Source organism: Pongo abelii, chromosome 9 (genome assembly GCF_028885655.2).
Source record: "Pongo abelii isolate AG06213 chromosome 9, NHGRI_mPonAbe1-v2.0_pri, whole genome shotgun sequence".
Lineage (NCBI taxonomy): Eukaryota > Metazoa > Chordata > Mammalia > Primates > Hominidae > Pongo > Pongo abelii.
This window is the reverse complement of record NC_071994.2, coordinates 1343376-1359852: the sequence shown is the minus strand read 5'-3', so window position 1 is coordinate 1359852 and position 16477 is coordinate 1343376. Positions and strand designations below refer to the sequence as shown.

At 62.9% G+C, this 16477-nt stretch overlaps 1 protein-coding gene across 15 annotated transcripts in view; it reads right to left on the bottom strand.

Moving 5' to 3' along the window:
• The window catches only part of BRSK2 (BR serine/threonine kinase 2), a 70779-nt gene that overhangs the window by 25083 nt on the left and 29219 nt on the right, over positions 1-16477 (bottom strand). For 14 of the 15 annotated variants that reach the window (XR_008510971.2, XR_008510970.2, XR_008510975.2 and 11 more), the window contains exons 2-3: positions 3358-3452; positions 1130-1215 (exon numbers count right to left, since the gene is read on the bottom strand). Coding sequence is in view for 10 of the 15 variants with exons in the window: in XM_054524091.2 (XP_054380066.1) it covers positions 1130-1215; positions 3358-3452 (181 nt within the window). In the remaining 5 variants the exon portion in view is untranslated. Of the gene's footprint in view, positions 1-1125; positions 1216-3357; positions 3453-16477 lie in introns of all 15 variants that reach the window. The other variant, XM_054524092.2, reaches the window with a different exon arrangement.

The window sequence follows — 16477 nt, the reverse complement described above, 5'->3', positions numbered from 1 at the left end:
AGTCCTCCCCAGGACCCCGCTGCACTGGCACTGTGTCACAATGAGGAAGCCGTGCCCCTCGTCACAGTCCACCTCGCCAGCATCAGGGCCAGGACCACCCCTGCCCCCCTAGGCCTCTGGTGACAGTTTCTCAGCCTCTGCTCACGGTGGGGCAGGCAGACTCCCCACACCCCACCCCTGGGTTTCCTCTCCCCAGCTACACACGAGATGGCCTCCTGCACATGCTCCCCACGAGAATGCAGAAACTCAGGCCAGAGCGAGCACGGACGTCGCTGCTGGGGGAAGGGGAGCTGCTGGGTTCAGCCAGGCCCTCAGCCAGCTCACCCTGAGGGCAGCCCCCAGCCCAGCCCTGTATGTTCCCTGCTCCCTCAGTGCCTGATGCCTCAGAGACGCCTGGCTGGGATCACCTGGCAGGTCACGCCGCCGCCCTGGAACCAGCGAGGGTCAGATGGGGCTCAAGGCCAGACAGCCCTCGGGCAGCAGCCCCTCATCCGTGGGAAAGCCCCATCAGAGCACACAGAGGAGACTGCCGTGAGTGCCCACTGTGCCCACTCCCAGGAGCTCCCTGAGGCTGTGTGTAGGGGGATGGGGTTCACAGCCAGGCATGCCTGGGACAGGGTGGGGATTTCTGCTGGCCTCAGCAGCTGTGGAGGTGACACGGTCAGCCACACTCGGCAGCCAGGGTCCAGCCAGGGCGGGATCCTGGTGGCTGTGCCTCGTGTGAGGGAGCCTCAGGGATAGAGACGTGGCTCAGGGGGGCTGGGGAAGTCCTGGACAGAGGCCAGGAGGCTCAGCATGGCCATGTGGGGAGGGCCAGGTGCTCCTGCCCCTTACCCTGAAACTCCTATTCCCCCTCCAGAAGGCCCTGTTCTCCCTTGCCGGCCTTAGGCTGGTGGCTCTGCGAGCCTCCACAGGGCAAGTCTCCGGTCTGGTCAAGAAGCAGAGACCACAGCGGCCTGGGCTGAGACCCTACCCAGGCAGGTGTTCATGCTGGCAGGGCCAGGGCTGCTGGGATGCAGCAGGAGCCCCTGGCCTCCAGCCCCTGTGCTCCCCAAGCCCCGGACACCCACCCCTGCAGTGACAGCCACCACCTCCGCCACCCCAGCTCTTCAGACCCAGCAATACCTACAAATATTTTTTGTTTTCATAAACGTCGTGCAGCTTTAGGACGTGGGGGTGCTCGATGAGCTTCAGGATCGCGATCTCCCGCTCCACCTGCATGGGAGAGAGCACGTCACGCTCACAGGGCTGGGGCACGCATCGCTTCCCACAGACACTGCCTTTGGTGCCAGCTGTGGGGGACGCAGGGGCCTTTGGTGCCAGCTGTGAGGGACGCAGGGGCCTTTGGTGCCAGCTGTGGGGGACGCAGGGGCCTTTGGTACCAGCTGTGGGGGACGCAGGGGCCTTTGATGCCAGCTCTGGGGGACACAGGGGCCTTTGGTGCCAGCTCTGGGGGATGCAGGGATGTGGGCTGCTCAGCCGGGGCCTTGGCTGGTGGAGAGGGCAGAGGGCAGGGGCTTCAGTGGAGAGAGCCCAGGCCCCCGGGCTGTCACCAGCCTGTAGGGCTGAGGACTGGGGGCCCCTGGAGCACGAGGGCCCCTCCCCACCCTGCCCAGGAAGGCAGGCAGCCCGGGCCTCTCTGTGAGCCCAGCCTCAGGAATGGGGCCTGGAGCTGCTGGAGACAAGGCCTCCCAGGCTCCCAGCCAGTCAGATGGAGGGCCCTTCCAGGCAGGCTGTGCCTGGGCTCCGTCTTTCCTCACAGTGGAGGCCTCACAGGAGGGGCCGGGACAGGCCTCTGTGGGCTCAGGACTAGCATGAGGTGGGGGCAGGCATCCTGTGTGTGTGGGGCATAGAGTGGGTGTGCAGGCCATGGGCAGGGCACGTGCCCGCCATCCACAGGCTCCCAGCTGGTACTGTCCCCCAAGTGGGGAGGGCCCCAGGGAGAGGCAGAAGTGACCCTGGAGGGCACCTGACTCAGGACAACCAGTCCTGCTCCGAGGTAAGGGCAGGGCCCCCTCCCTCAGACATGCAAGCCTGGCCACGGGCAGCTGGTGCTCCGCCCAGCAGAGGAGTCGCCGTGTCAGTGGTGGGGCCAGCCGAGGCCACAGCCTGGGGTCCCAGCACTCAGGAGCCAGTGTGGACGAGGCTTTGGAGCTGGGGCCAGTCTTCTGATGGGGTCCCAGCCCTGGTGAGTTGGCTAGCCTGTCCCCAAGCCCTTCCCTCCCAGGTGGGCATCTGTGCACGGCGCCTGCAGGTGACAGGGACACCTCCCCTCCCCGCATCCCCAGACCCTCCTTTACTTGGGGCTCACACGCACCTCCCAAATTCAGCATGGGACTCTCCCCAGCTACGCCCCACACTGGGTCTCTCTGCCAGGCGCTGTCCTGGCCCCGTCAATCCCAGGGCCACTGTTTCTCCTCCAAGATAGGGTGGGACCCTACCAGCCCCATCCAGGCAGCCATCAGCAGCCCTTAACACGCCCCCACCTCCCCGTAGAGTCCCCAGGCCTCCCCAGTTTAGTCTGGTTAATTCCTCCACACCCCCAGAAGCTGGGGGGTGCTCAACATGTCACAGTCCCCAACCACCAGCAGCTTCCACAAGCCTCCCCTCTCTCAGCTACTCCCACTGTCCCCGTCCCCGTGTCCTGCCCCACCCGAAGCCCTGAAGCCCTGCATGCGAAGGAGTGAATGGAGGGGAAGGGAGGGCATGGGGCTCGGCCGGCCCCGGTGCTGGGAGGGTCCCACACTGCCAGCCCAGGTCCCACTGTGGGCGGGACCCAGAGCAGCTGGGAGCCACAGTCTTTCTCTACACCCAGGGTCAGGCTTCCCAGCAGCCGGGACAGCCCCCTCCCCACTGAGAAGTGGGTCAGAGCCCAGGACCCCTCCACCCAGGGGGCCTGCCCGGTCCCCACAGTGACCAGACACCACCACATGGAGCCGACGGAGGCCAGGCCCCAGTGGAGGAGGGAGGTGGGGCTCCCCTCTGCCAAGCTGGGCCCTGGTAGTAGAGGGGTGCTCTGAAGCAGGGGCCTCCTCTCCATTCTAGCTGGGGACACTGAGGCCCTGCCTGCTAGCACAGCAGGTCCATGCAGCAACTGAACTGCCCAGCTGTGGCCTGTTCCCTCAGGGGTGCCCACTCTGCTTGGAGGCAGGAGAAAGGTGAGCAGGGCTGGAGAGGAGGAGCAAGGGTAAAGGCGCCCTGCCAGGGGGCCAGCAGGGGTGTGGCAGCCCAGGAGCCTGCAGGACCCCCCCGCACTCAGCTCCGCAGGTCCCTGCAACCTTGGCTCCCACCCCTGTGCTATTCCCCACCCCACCCCACCCCACCACCGGCCCCGCCTCCCTCCCCGGCCCCGCCCACCTTCATCAGCACAGACTCGCTGAGCTTCTCACGGTTGACGATCTTGATGGCCACCTTCTGGCAGGTGACACAGTGAACCCCCAGCTTCACCAGGCCTGCGGGAGAGAAGCAGCCACGCTCAGACCCGCCCAGGGCGCCTGCAGCGAGCACCCGGCCTGACAGTGCAGGTTGGGGGCCTCCTCCCACGTCCTGGGCAGCAGGGGCCCCACCCGCTCCAGGGCTGGACTCAGCCCCTGCCCGCCTGGGTCGCTGTCCAGAACAGCTCAGTGCTGGCGTCATGCTGCCCCTACAAAGCTGTCTCTTCCCTGCACGCCGGCCCTTTGGGCTTCTCAGGTCTCTGTGGCCCCACTCGTCCTCCCGTCCCAAAGCACCCAAATCCCCTCCCTCCAGCCTTCAGCCACCCTCAGCTGGGAGCCAGGGTGCCCTGGAGGTGCCTGCCTGGCCCAAGAAGGCCGTCCCCCACACACCCCGCCCTGAGACCCCCAACTGCAGCCCTCCGCTGAGACCCCCACCGACACCGCTCCTCTGCTGAGACCCCCACCGGCACCCCTCCTCTGCCGAGATGCTGCTCTGCACCTGAGCCCCGGCCCTGTGTTCACCCCAGGACACCAGGACGGGCCCTGGGTAGCTCCCCAGGCAGCACTGCCCTAGACCTCCGCAGTCCCGCAGCCCCTTCCTTCCCAGACCCACCTAAAAGGCAGGCAGGGTGCTCTGGGAATGTGCCTTGGCTGGGCACACGGTCCTGGTCCCCCTCCCCGCCTCGGCCCACTCTCCCTTTCTCCTCTCCCCACTCTTTTCACAGCCAGATACTTGCCCCTGCCCAGGACAGCCCGGCCACATCCCTGAGCACCACCTGGCCCGAGCTGTGGCCTTGACACTGGAGATGCCCCCAGGCGCCCACAACCCAGGCCCTCTGCTACCATCAAAGGTCCTCAGGTGCACTCACGGGCCATTCCATGTTGGGACATGTTGGAACCATGGGGGGATCAGGTTATCACAGGGGACCCCACCTCCTAGGAGCACCCAGAGCCGGCCCAGGTTATCACAGGGGATCCCACTCCTAGGTGCGCCCAGACACCCAGAGCCGGCCCAGGTTATCACAGGGGACCCCACTCCTAGGAGCACCCAGACACCCAGAGCCGGCCCAGGTTATCAGAGATCACTCCTAGGAGCGCCCAGACACCCAAAGCCTGCCCAGGTTATCACAGGGGACCCCACTCCTAGGTGCGCCCAGACACCCAGAGCCTGGCCCAGGTTATCACAGGAGATCCCACTCCTAGGAGCGCCCAGACACGCAGATCCTGGCTGGTGTTCCCACTGGGCTTTAGTGGCCGCCATCCTTCCGTGCACGCGCTGTGCTCAAATTTCACCCAGACTCGGCCTCGCCCTGGTGACCCGCAGGACGTCACTGGTGTTTACTGACCGTGTGAGTTTGCTCTGGGCTCCTTTCCTGTTCTCGTTTTTATACTGGTGCACGCACATGTGTGCGTTTTCTTACCAATTTGCAAGAGCCCTTTGATTTTTATGGGAAATTAATCCTTTATTCGTCTCACACGTCAAGCCTCCATTCCTCCGGCCCCATCGGCTTTTGGCTTTATTTTGCCCTGTCAGTTTCATTTGTGTGGTGTCACGCCTGGATCTGGGTGAGCCCAGGCGGGGTGGGGGACCCAGGACCTTGCCGAAGACGCGGGCTTCCCCAGAGGCAGGGGGAGCTGCAGGCCGGGTGGGGACACAAGCTGGGCACAGAGGGGAGCCCAGTGTCGGGGGTGGGGGGTGGCCTCAGCAGGGTGTGCTCATGTAGGAAGAGCTGCTTCTCCCTGAAGGCCTTTGATCCAGCACAAGGCTTGTGATTCACTCAGCCAGAGGAGCACTCAGGAGGGCCTAGCACCCTTCATCCATAATCCAGGGCGGCTGGAGGTGCCCACAGCGCACCCCTCCCCAGGCACGAGGCTGGCCTGCACCCCAGGGCAGGGGGACCCCTCCCCAGGCACGAGGCTGGCCTGCACCCCAGGGCAGGAGTCCCTGCAGGAAAGACAGCCCCACAACGGAAAGGAGCAAAAGAGCTCAATGTCCCCCAAACATGGCTGCAAGGCTAAGGCGTGGTCCGTGACAAAAGCCTCTGGTCCGAAGGCCATCGAGCTCCTAAAAACTCTCAGGACAAACTCCTGGGAGGATTTTGTCAGGACAGAGGCTCCCAAAGGAGGGAAGAAATGACCCAGAAATGCCCAGCACGAGGCACCCTCAGGAGACCCCTCAGGAGTGATCAGGAGACCCCAAAGGATGAAGGGCCCACACCCTGCCCCAGGGCATCATGAGGGTACGGGGTGAAGCAGGAGGGAGGCTGTGGTCAAAGCCCCGAAGGGCACCGGGACAGCATTCCCAGGGTGGGTGACGAGGCCCTGGTGGCTCTGCATTTTCACAAAAGATGGCCCCACACAGGAGGGAAGTCATTAGGGCACAGCCACCAAGAACACAGGGCAGCTGTTAAACTGGCAAAACCTGATCAGACCGCCGAAGATGCTCACTGCTGAGCATGGCAGGATGCTGGTTACAGAGCAGCAGGGCCCTGGGCAGGAACAGCACATGTGGCCACACACACAGACACGCACCTGTGTACACCCCTAGATGTGTGCATACCTCTATGCATGCACACACACACCAGTGCACACCCCTGTGCCCACACCCAGTGCACATACCAAGTGCACATGTGCACAGGCACTCAGGACACACACCCGTGCACACACGCACACCCATGCACACGCCCACACACCTAGTGGACACACACCCGTGCACACACACCTGTGCACACGCACCAAGGACACACCCATGCACATACACCCATGGGCACATGCCCACACACCGAGTACACCCATGCACATGCCCATGCACCCGGGACACACACCCATGCACACACACACCCAGGACACACCCAGTGCACACACGCATGCACACAGGACACACATCCGTGCACACACACCTGTGTACACACACGCACCCAGGACACACCCGTGCACACACACACACCCGGGACACACCCAGTGTACACGCCCACATGCGAAGGGCACACACACACACCCGTGCACACACGCACACGGGACACACATACCTCCAGTGCACACAAGCACCCAGTGCACACCCCCAGTAACCTGTGTGCACACACCCATGCACACACAGTACACACACCTGTACACACACCCATGCATATACACACGAATGCACACATACACCCCAGTGCACATGCACACACCCGCAGTGCACACACACTCCCTCTTGCACATACCATCATGCACACATATGTACAAACATGCAGGCATACTCCCAGTGTGCACACACATCCTTGAATGACAGGAGCCAAAAGGTGTGGAGAGCACAGTCCCGCCTCCAGAAAAGGAAAGAAAGTGGGGACTGAAAATGGGAGGGAGCCTGACAGCCACCTGGGCCAACTTCCCAGAAGCCGATATTGAAAGGACACTGCTGGGCCCACCAGAAATCAGGACAGCCAAGTCTCGGAGCACTGGCCTTGCTCCAGGCACTGCTTTGAGTGGGGCCCCCTTCACCCCCATTTCAGATGAGGAAGCTGGTTCCATTCCCTGCCAGCACATGTGGCTCAGAAGGGCTGTGAGGACAGCGCACCATGTGGAAGAAGGCGTTCCTGGCAAGCCCCCACCTTCCCAGAGGAGGCCATGGAGGGGATGGAGTCACTGGGGGTGGGCCTGCCGCATCCATAGAGCCTGCCCACGTCCTCGAGGCTGGAGTCTGGGGGCTGCAGGTGGCCTCTCGAATAGCAACAGAGTCAGAGGAGCCACAGCCACCGAGAGCCTCCTGCCTATGCTCAGGAGCCTCACAGTGGCTCAGGTAAAGGCAGCCACGACGCAAGCTGGGGTGCAGGAGAGCCATCCCCAGCTGCGTCCTGGAGCTCTGGCCACTCCTCCTGCCTCCATCTTCTTTCACTTGCTGCCCCTATGCCTAGAAAGTCCTTTCCCCATTACTGTACTCTGAAGACTTCTACACACTCCTCAGAGCCCAGCATGGAGGTGTCCCTCCTAGGTAAAGCTTTCCTGGGGTCCTAGGCAGCAGTGCAGGCCTCTGCGTCCTGGTATCCCCCAGCTCCGAGGTTCTCTGAGCAGAATGTTTGGGTTATGAGCAGTTTTGCCACTTTCTGGAGGCAGGGAGTGGGGAGTGTGCTGTGAGAGGCCCTCCTGAGTGGACCGTAGCCTGAAGGATGGGGTACGGGAAGCTGGAGTGGGGAAGCCCAGGGCCACCCTTCATCATCTCCCCCTGCAACTCACTGTGGCTTATTTTCCAATTGAGAGTCCATGTCTAATTACTGTCTTTACACAAACACAGGCTTGGCTGTCGAGAGGGAAGGCACACTGTGCCACAGATCACTGCTCAGGGCCCTGAGGGGGCAGGCGGCGCACAGCAGCGGGGGCCAGCAGCTCATGCCAGGCCCCATTTCTGTGGGAGCATGCGCCGGCGGGTGCCCAAGAGTGCTGGGTCTCCCTGTGCCCCCCACAGGGAAGGGCCTGGGCATGTGGAGCCCCAGGGCATCCCAGGGAAGCCACGGATATGCCATGAGGATGCTGGGCCTTAGGGAGCAGACTAGCACATTAACACGGGTGCCCCCAGGTGCTCCTGAGCCAGCCAGGAGAGTCAAAGGGAGCCCCAGGACTACCCTGCACGTGGTATCTGAGAGCAGACCCTGACTCAAGTCCCAGGCCGGCCAAGAAGTGAGGGGCCTTCTGCCTGGGCCGGGCGGGGCAGCAGGACAGCCCCTGCCTCTGCACTCAGCTACCCAGGAGGGCTGGCAGGCAGGGTTGTGCCAGGAGGGCTGGCACATTCTGGAGGGGCAGTGAGGGCTCAGTTCTGCAGCTCTGCTGGCAGCGCCCTGCCCCCAGGAAGCCAGTGGGGCTGTGGAGAGAGAGGGGATGGGGGGCTGCAGGTCCAGGAGCCAAGCCAGCCTAGAGCTGGACCGGCTGCTCTTTAGCTTGGGTAGGGGTCCCTAGGGCAGGTGGCAGTGTTGGCAGTGGGGAAGGACCCTGAGCAGCCCTGTCACCGCCCCGGCACGCACCAGACTAAAGTTGCGCAGCAGGTATGGGGACAGCCTGGGGTGCTGCCCCCCCATCCCTCGCATGCAGACTCAGGGGGCTTCCCACCAGGCAGAGTGGTCCCGTTTCATGCGCTTGCCTGCTGCTGGCCACTCCAGGGCCCTCCCCATCTGCCCTTGGCTGAGCGGCCCCGCCACATCCTGACTGTGTCTGCACCCCCCAGGCCCTCTCTGCTCCCCACCACGTGGCTGCTGGTCCATCCGTTGCCCCCACCCCCATTGCCAGCAACCACCTACTGGAGGGAGAACACCTCACAGGTGACAGTCACACAGAAAAGACATGGGGCACCTTCACCCAGGGCCAGGCAGGAGTCATGCAGAGAAGACACGCAACGCCTTCACCCAGGGCCTCTGCGAGTTCCCAGCACCCCAGGGCCTTCCCTGCACACCCTAGATTTGCTGGGACAGAACCAGGCTCAAGACCAAGATTTGCCAGGACTGGGCACCCCACCGAGGGCTACATGCGTCCTCCCCAGCGTGTCCTGTCTCCTGCGGAGTCTGAAAGGAATAAAGTGACAGTTCAAGCCTCTTCTTTCCTCTGGAGGGGCCATCTCAGGTATTTACACCCCACAGACCCAAGCCCAGCTGCCAGCAGAGCACGCCCCGCACACATCCCCAGTGCCCGCTGCGTGCCAGGCCCCCATCCAGGCCCTGATGGCCACGTGGCCCTGCCCGTCCCACGCAGCTGGGTGCCCAGAGCACCCAAGGCCCCACAGGGACCCGTGTGTGCTGGTGTTTGCTTTCCTGAATGGGCGCGCACAGGCTAGGAGCCAGGCCGGCCCACCGTCCGGAGCACTGGGTTTAGGGGGAAGGCTGGACAGGTGAGGTGTGCTCACCACGGCACCACACCGGACAGCAGAACCTCAGCCCTCCCCAGCCATGAGGCCGCAAATCCGCTCTCCAGAAGCCTAAGGCACCGGCCCCGGGGCAGGCATACCCAGGAAGCTCAGCGTCCCCCCCATGCCCTCCCCCACCCCACGCCTCTTCCCATCTCCACGGTGCACACCCAATGCCATGGCCTGGAGTGCCACCTGGGGGCCCTGTCAGGTGTCTGCTACCCACCCTCACCCAGAAGGGGGCGGGTTCCGAGAGAAAGGACGGGGGCGGCTCATCTACCCCAAGGCCAGTGGAGAGGACGCAGGGCAGGAGACGAGCGGGGGTGTCGGGGGCTCGGGATGGGCTGCTGACCTTGGTGCTGAATGCGTCCCCTGTAGGTGAAGAGCCTCCCGTGGCCCCTGGCCCAGGCTGCACGGAGGAAACGTCCTGAGAGGTGGGGTCATTGGACAGGCCTGCCCTGCCTCCACCCCACCGAGGCAGCTCCCAGAGACCAGGACAGGTGACAACCTGCCCCGTCGCTGTCACCAACCCGCACCTCTGGGACCAAGTGGGCCTCATCCACAGATCACAGGGACACCACAGCTTCCTCTTGGACTCTGGGGAGCTCAGGGGAGCCCAGTGGGCATGTCTGGCAGCAGTGCCCTGCAGGGCGTCCACGTGCTGAGGACCCGAGGCCCCCACACAGCCTGCAGGACCCCCCAGGAAGTAGCCCCTCCAGCCCAGCCTGCAGATTAGGCAGCCCTGGGTGACGCCTTCATCAGACCCACCTCAGAGGCCTTAAGCCAAAGCCACCTGCTGAGTGGCTTGGACTGATGACCCGGGGAGCTGAGACTCCAAGTGCTGAGAGCACCAGGACCGACCGGCCACGCAGCGCAGGACGATGCAGACGTCAGGCTTCCCATCCCAGGGCTCGGGCAGCACTCAGGACCGGGGTCCGAGTCCCCACGCCTGGCAGGAACAGCCTCGCTGAGTGGGAAACACGTGGCGTCACAGCAGGGCCTGGGCTCCAACCCCACCGACCCCACGGTCTCTGCAGGGCCTGGGCGCCAATCCCACCGACCCCGCGGTCTCTGACAAGGGCCCCAGATTCTTTGCCCATGGAGGCGGGGAGAACACCCCTCCCGCCAGCACTCTGGGCCCACGAGGTGCTGTGTGCGAGCCCCAGAAAGGGGAAGCATGAAGGCCAGGGGGTCCTGCTCCGCCCCTGCATCCCACCCCCCCGCCAGCTGGTCCCAGGGAGCCCACCTGGCAGAGGCCCAGGTCCAGAGCCCCCATCTGTCTGAACAGAGCCCCAGCAGGCTCCACAGGGCCCTGCCTGGCCCCCAGGACTCCCTCTGTCCAACCAGTCCCAACGGGTCCTCAGCCTGGGCCTCCCAGGCCAGGATGGAGGGTGAAGCATGGGAGGAACGCCTGTTGGCTGGATGCAGATGGAGGGTGGGGCAGCAGGTGTGTAGCTGTCCCGTCCTGCCGGGGCACAAAGCAGCCCAGGTCCTGGCGAAGGGTCCTGGACCCTTCTCCTTTCAATGTTGGGGGAGTTCCTGCCGCTCGGCCCCACCCCAGTGAAGGGGGTCCCTCACCTATCCCCAACTCCCACACTGGCCACACAGCCCCCACTGTCTGCCTGGAGGGATTCTGAGGGCAGGTGGGGGCCACCCCGCAAGGACACCTTGTCCCCACCTGGCTCTCCCTGTCCTTCTTCCTCTTGCCCCCACACTCAGACCCACCCAGTGCTGGGGCACCCCCCACATGAGGCAGTGGGGGGGTGAGGGCCTGGCAGGTGGACAGCCAGCAGAGACTTCCCTCCACCTGGCTGGCAGGACCCGCTGTCACTCCAGGGGAATGGTGGGGCTCACGGAGCAGCTCCGGAGGCCACAGGGGTGCCGAGGGGTCTACCATGTCCCCACATCACAGCTGGAGGATGCGGGGGTGGAATGGTGACCCCAAAAAGATGTGTGTCCCAATGCCTGGGGCGCACGAATGTGACCCAACTTGGAAAAACAGCCTCTGCAGAGGTTTCTAAGTTATGGATCTCAATATAACATAGCCCCGGATTTGGGGTGGATGCTAAACCCAACTACCAGCCTTCCTATCAGAGAAAGGCCGAGGAAAGTGTGGCTGGGGACACACAGTGGGGAGGGGCACCACGTGAGGTTCGGTGGGGGTGGGGGAGCTCTTCTGCAGTCCGAGGGGCACCGGGAACGCCCAGTGGGGGAGGCCTGGGGCACCGGGAACACCCAGCGGGGGAAGCCTGGGGAACCGGGAACACCCAGCGGGGGAGGCCTGGGGCGGGGCTTCCTTGAGGCCTCGGAAGAGCCAGCCCACCCTGGATCTTGGACTTCCCGCCTCCAGAATGCGAAAGAAATGTCTCTGCTGTTCAGCGACCGGGTCTGGGGAGCCCCAGAGAGCTCACGAGTGCCGTCCTCCGCTCACACGACTGTCCGTGGGCAGCGGCCTTCATCATGAACCTCCTAAGGCACCTCGAATTCCAGGACCACTGTGGCCGCAGCACACCCCTACCCCTCACAGTCTCAGAACTTCTCCCCACACACACTCTCCATGTGCCTGAACCCGGCCAGAGGCCTCGGCTCCTAACTGAAGGCTCCGCACTGAAGTATTTATGAGGTCTCGAACCCACCCCTAGCCTCAAGATACTAAGGACAGGACATGCGGGAGGGTCCCCGGTTCTGCCGTCTCTGAAGCCTGGACGGCCACGACCCCACCGTCTCCACCACGTCCCCTACAAGGCACCATGTCCCCCACGAGGCACCGCATCCCCCACGAGGCACCACTCTGGGGGAGGCCTTGGGTACCTGGAGGCACAGCTCTCAGGGAGGTCCTGGGTGCATGGGCCCTGGAGGTACCTGGACATCAACCCTCCGGGCTGCTCTCTGGCTGAGCTAAGGCTCCCAAGCTGCATTGCCCTCCCGTTGATCTTCACAAAGCTCTGTTCCCTTTCCCAGGAGGGGACACAGACACCTGAGGAGCTCAGAAACCCAGGTCTGAGAGACCTCGAGGTCCATCCTCCGGACACCACATCACCAGGTTGGAACTGGCTGTGGGGCTTGCTAGGCGGGCAGCGGCCCCCAGCTGGGGCTGGCATAAGCTTCATCTCCATCACCCCCTTGGTCGTGGCTTGGGGAGTGGACATGGCACTGGGCAAACAGCTGGCAAAAGTGAGACTCTGGAGGGAGTGTGTCCAGTTCCCCACAGGCAGCTGAGCCTTGGACGGTCAGGCCTGCCTGCCTGTGGGGCTACCAGAGCTCTTCCAGCACCATGGACAGGACTGTCAGGGAGGAGTGTCCTTGGAAGCAGGTCTTCAGCTCCTCGAAGGCCCCGCCCTGGCCACACCTTGTTGAGGCCACCCAGTGGGGACTGTCAGCCATGCATCCTGGGGGTGTGGGCACCTTAGCAACTGCAAACTCAGGAGGTGCACAGGCACCTCTGCACTGTCCCCGCAGCTCCTCACTCGCCAGGGCCCACCACAGAGCCTCATGCATCCTGAGCCACCCTCGGCCCCATAAGCTGCTCCCCTTGTGGTCAGCACACCTCCCCCAGCAATACAGGGACCCCCACCCCTCCCCAGAGCACCCCATGGGTGGCACACGGCAGACAGGGTGGAGGAGAGGCTGGAGGAGGGCAGGCCCCACCTGGGACTCTGCACACACAGGGTACCAAACAGCTTAGGAGGGGGCTGGGGGCTGTGAGCTGCGATGAGGCCTGGCCAGCCCCTGCCCCCCAATCTACTTGGCTCACCCCTGATCACCCACCTGCATGCTCCCATGAGGGGCTCATGGGGGGCCCACAGCTAGGGCTGGGCTGGGCTCTCACCCGACACACAGTTGGCTCTGACCCCACCTTGAATACACCCGATGATGCGGCACAGGCACAGGGACCACCCTCCCCCCATGGGGCACCCCAACCTCAGGCTAGACCCCCAGCAGACCCAGTGACACCCCCAACCTGCCCCGCCCCTGCCCCCACCTGCCCCGCCCCCGCCCCCACCTGCCCCTTCCTCTCCCAGGCCCTGGTCAGGCCGCCATGCTCACATCTCCGGCAGAGACCCTGGTGCTGGGCCGGCAGGTTTGCTCCCCAGGCTGGGGGTCCTCCCACCTGCCCCAAGAGGGGCCTCTGAAGTTGCCGCAGACATTGAAGCCTTGTTCCTTCATTAGCACCCAGGCCCTTGCTCCCTGACCCTTCGGCCTCCTCAGTCTGGGGGCACCCAAGCTCTATGCACCCCCACCCCGCACACCCATGGTAACAGCCCCGACAGAGGAGCTGGGGCAGAGGGCAGGAAGGAGCGAGGCCCTCAGCACACGCTCAGAACATCAATAGATCCCACAGCCTCCACCACCCACCAGTGCCAGGCACAGAGGGAAGGGCGGCGCATCTCTTGGGAGACAACTGCTCACGTTGGAAAAGAACCTCTCTAGTTAAATTCATGCCACCCTGAAGCATTTCACACGCACTGCAGCTGCTCCCCTGCCTCTGCCTGGCTCCCGCCTCCTAACCCAGCACCCAAACAAAGGTGGGATGCAGCTCCCACTGGGGACCAGATTGTGGAGGAGGAAGCAGCTTCCCAGCCCTAGGCTGTTCCAGGATCCAGGTCCCTTCCAAGCAGAGGCGGGCATCTCTGCAGCCAGAGATGGGCAAGGGTGGGCCTGAGCCAGGGCCAGACTGCAGATGCCTGCCTCCCTCCTGGGTGTGACCCCGGACATGCCTGGCCTCAGGGGTCTCCTGACACCCCGTCCTGGGGGGTGAAGATTAAATCTTCACCAAGATTTAATCAATCTGCTCCGCTCAGGCCCTGCAGAGAGCCCCCACACTGTCCCTCCCCTCCAAAGCGCAGCCTGGGATCCAAAGCACAGCCTGGGACTGCACCAGGAAGAGGCCCAGGGTCGGCCAAGCCAGGAGCCCATAGGCAGCCCAAAGATCTGAATCCTAAAGATCTGAGGGTATCGCTGTGAGCATCCCAAAGCCCCTCTCTGCTCTGCACCCAAATGAAAGATGCCGGTGGGAGGCCCCAGTCAGGCTCCAGGGTTGAAACCTACTTGCCAGCACCCAGCCGGAGGGCCGAGGGGGCCCTGGGGGGCACAGGCCCCTCCCCGTAAGAGGCTCAGGCCAGGCTCTTAAGGTCAGGTGGAAAAACAGGGAGTTGCTGGGCACCGGCTGGATGCCACACGGAGGCTGAGCCCCCAGGACTGCCGGCCCCACCTAGAGCTGAGGACACGAGTAACCAGAGGAGTCCCCCAGGCAGGCCACAAAGAGGGTGACAGCCAGGGAGGAGGTGTGTCCCAAGGGGACAGCCCAGGCAGTGGAGGAAGAGGCTGGATCTGGGGACCAAGGGGGTGGAGACAGGACTTGGGGGAGTCACGGGGGTCAGGCAGGGCCTACATGGAGGGGCCCAGGCCCAGGCTGGCGGACCTCACACTCACCTGTCAAACCTTCCTGAATTAAACAAGAGGGAGCCTGGCCATGATGGGGGAACCTCAAAACATTCAAGAACCTTCTAGAGGCAGGCAGGCAGGCAGAGGAGGCAGGGGGTAGGCCTGGGCCCGCCTGTCTCCAGGGGACCTGGGAAACTGAAAATGTCTGTGTCAGCCAGAGTGCAGGGCAGGCCTCAGGTGTGGCTGCAGACACCCTGGAGCATCTGCCAAGGGTGTGCACAGGTTGGGGCAGCCCTGGCCAGCCTCTCCCCTCTCTGGGCCAACAAGAAGGGTAGTCGGGTTCACACCCAGCAGAGCGGGGGCGGGCCCTGCAGCAAAATCTGTCTCATCCTAACAAGGCTGCCCCACTTCCTGCCCATTAGGCCATCACAAACACACACACACACACACACGCACGCACTCACACTTGCATGCATGCATGGACACCGACCCTCCGGGCAGAGGCCCTGCCTTCCAGAGACTCAGACAAGACAACATTCCCTCTTATCCAAGAAAGAGGAGGCTCCGCACTCAACCAGGCTTCCTTGGAGACGAACGACCACGCACCCGGGTGCGGGAGGAGGCGCGGAGCATGGAGCAGAATCGGGAGCACCAGCCCTCAGGAAATCAGGATTTCAAACATTCTTGTTTCTGTTTTTTTCGAGATGGAATCTGACTCTGTCGCCCAGGCTGGAGTGTAGGGGCGCCATCTCGGCTCACTGCAACCTCCGCCTCCCAGGTTCAAGTGATTCTCCCGCCTCAGCCTCCTGAGCAGCTGGGATTACAGGCGCATGCCACCACCACACACAGCTAATTTTTGTATTTTTAATAGAGACGGGGTTTCACCATGTTGGCCAGGCTGGTCTCAAACCACTGACCTCAAGTGAGGCACCCGCCATGGCCCCCTAAAGTGCTGGGATTACAGGCATGAGCCACCGTGTCTGGCCAGAAACGAGTATTTCAAAAATTCTGTTGATTGTACCAGTGTGCTAGGATTTAGTGAGTGGCTGCATCTATAAACAAGGTCTACAAAAACAACTAAGAAACAAAAAAATGCTCTAAGACATCAAATATAATAGTAACTGCTAGAATAAGAAACTATTTAACTAAGGACTGAAAAAATGAGAAAATTCCCAGCAAAGCAGAACAAGGTAACAGAAAGACATAGACACACCATCGACCTGACAGCTCAGTGCTTGGAGCTGCCTGGGCAGCCAGCGGCTGGAAACACCACCCAAGAGGGAATCACGTCCCAGGGCCCACAAACACAGCTGAGCGAAGGCCCCCCAGTGCCCAGACTCACACCTGACATGCATCTGCAGAGCCCACAAACACAGCTGAGCAAAGGCCCCCCTCCAAGTGCCCAGACTCACACCTGACACGCACCTGCAGAGCCCACAAACACAGCTGAGCAAAGGCCCACCCCGGTGCCCAGACTCACACCTGACACGCACCTGTAACTGGGAGCTCCCAGACACTTGCTGCATTCAATCAATCAACCGATCAATCAGTTAATCAATCAGGTATTCACTGAGCTTCTATTAGTGACAGGCACTTATGGCACTACAGAAAAAAAAAAAGAAAAAAACTTCCCCACCCAGGGGTTCAGTCCCTTGGATATGTGTTAGAGCTGAACAGAAATTTGCTGGAGGGACCCCCAGTCCCAGTCCAGCTGAAGTCCTGTTTGGATCTGGCTGAGCAGCCCCCAACGTGCCCGACACAGGCAGGGAGCCCCTCCAGGATGACGGCTCCT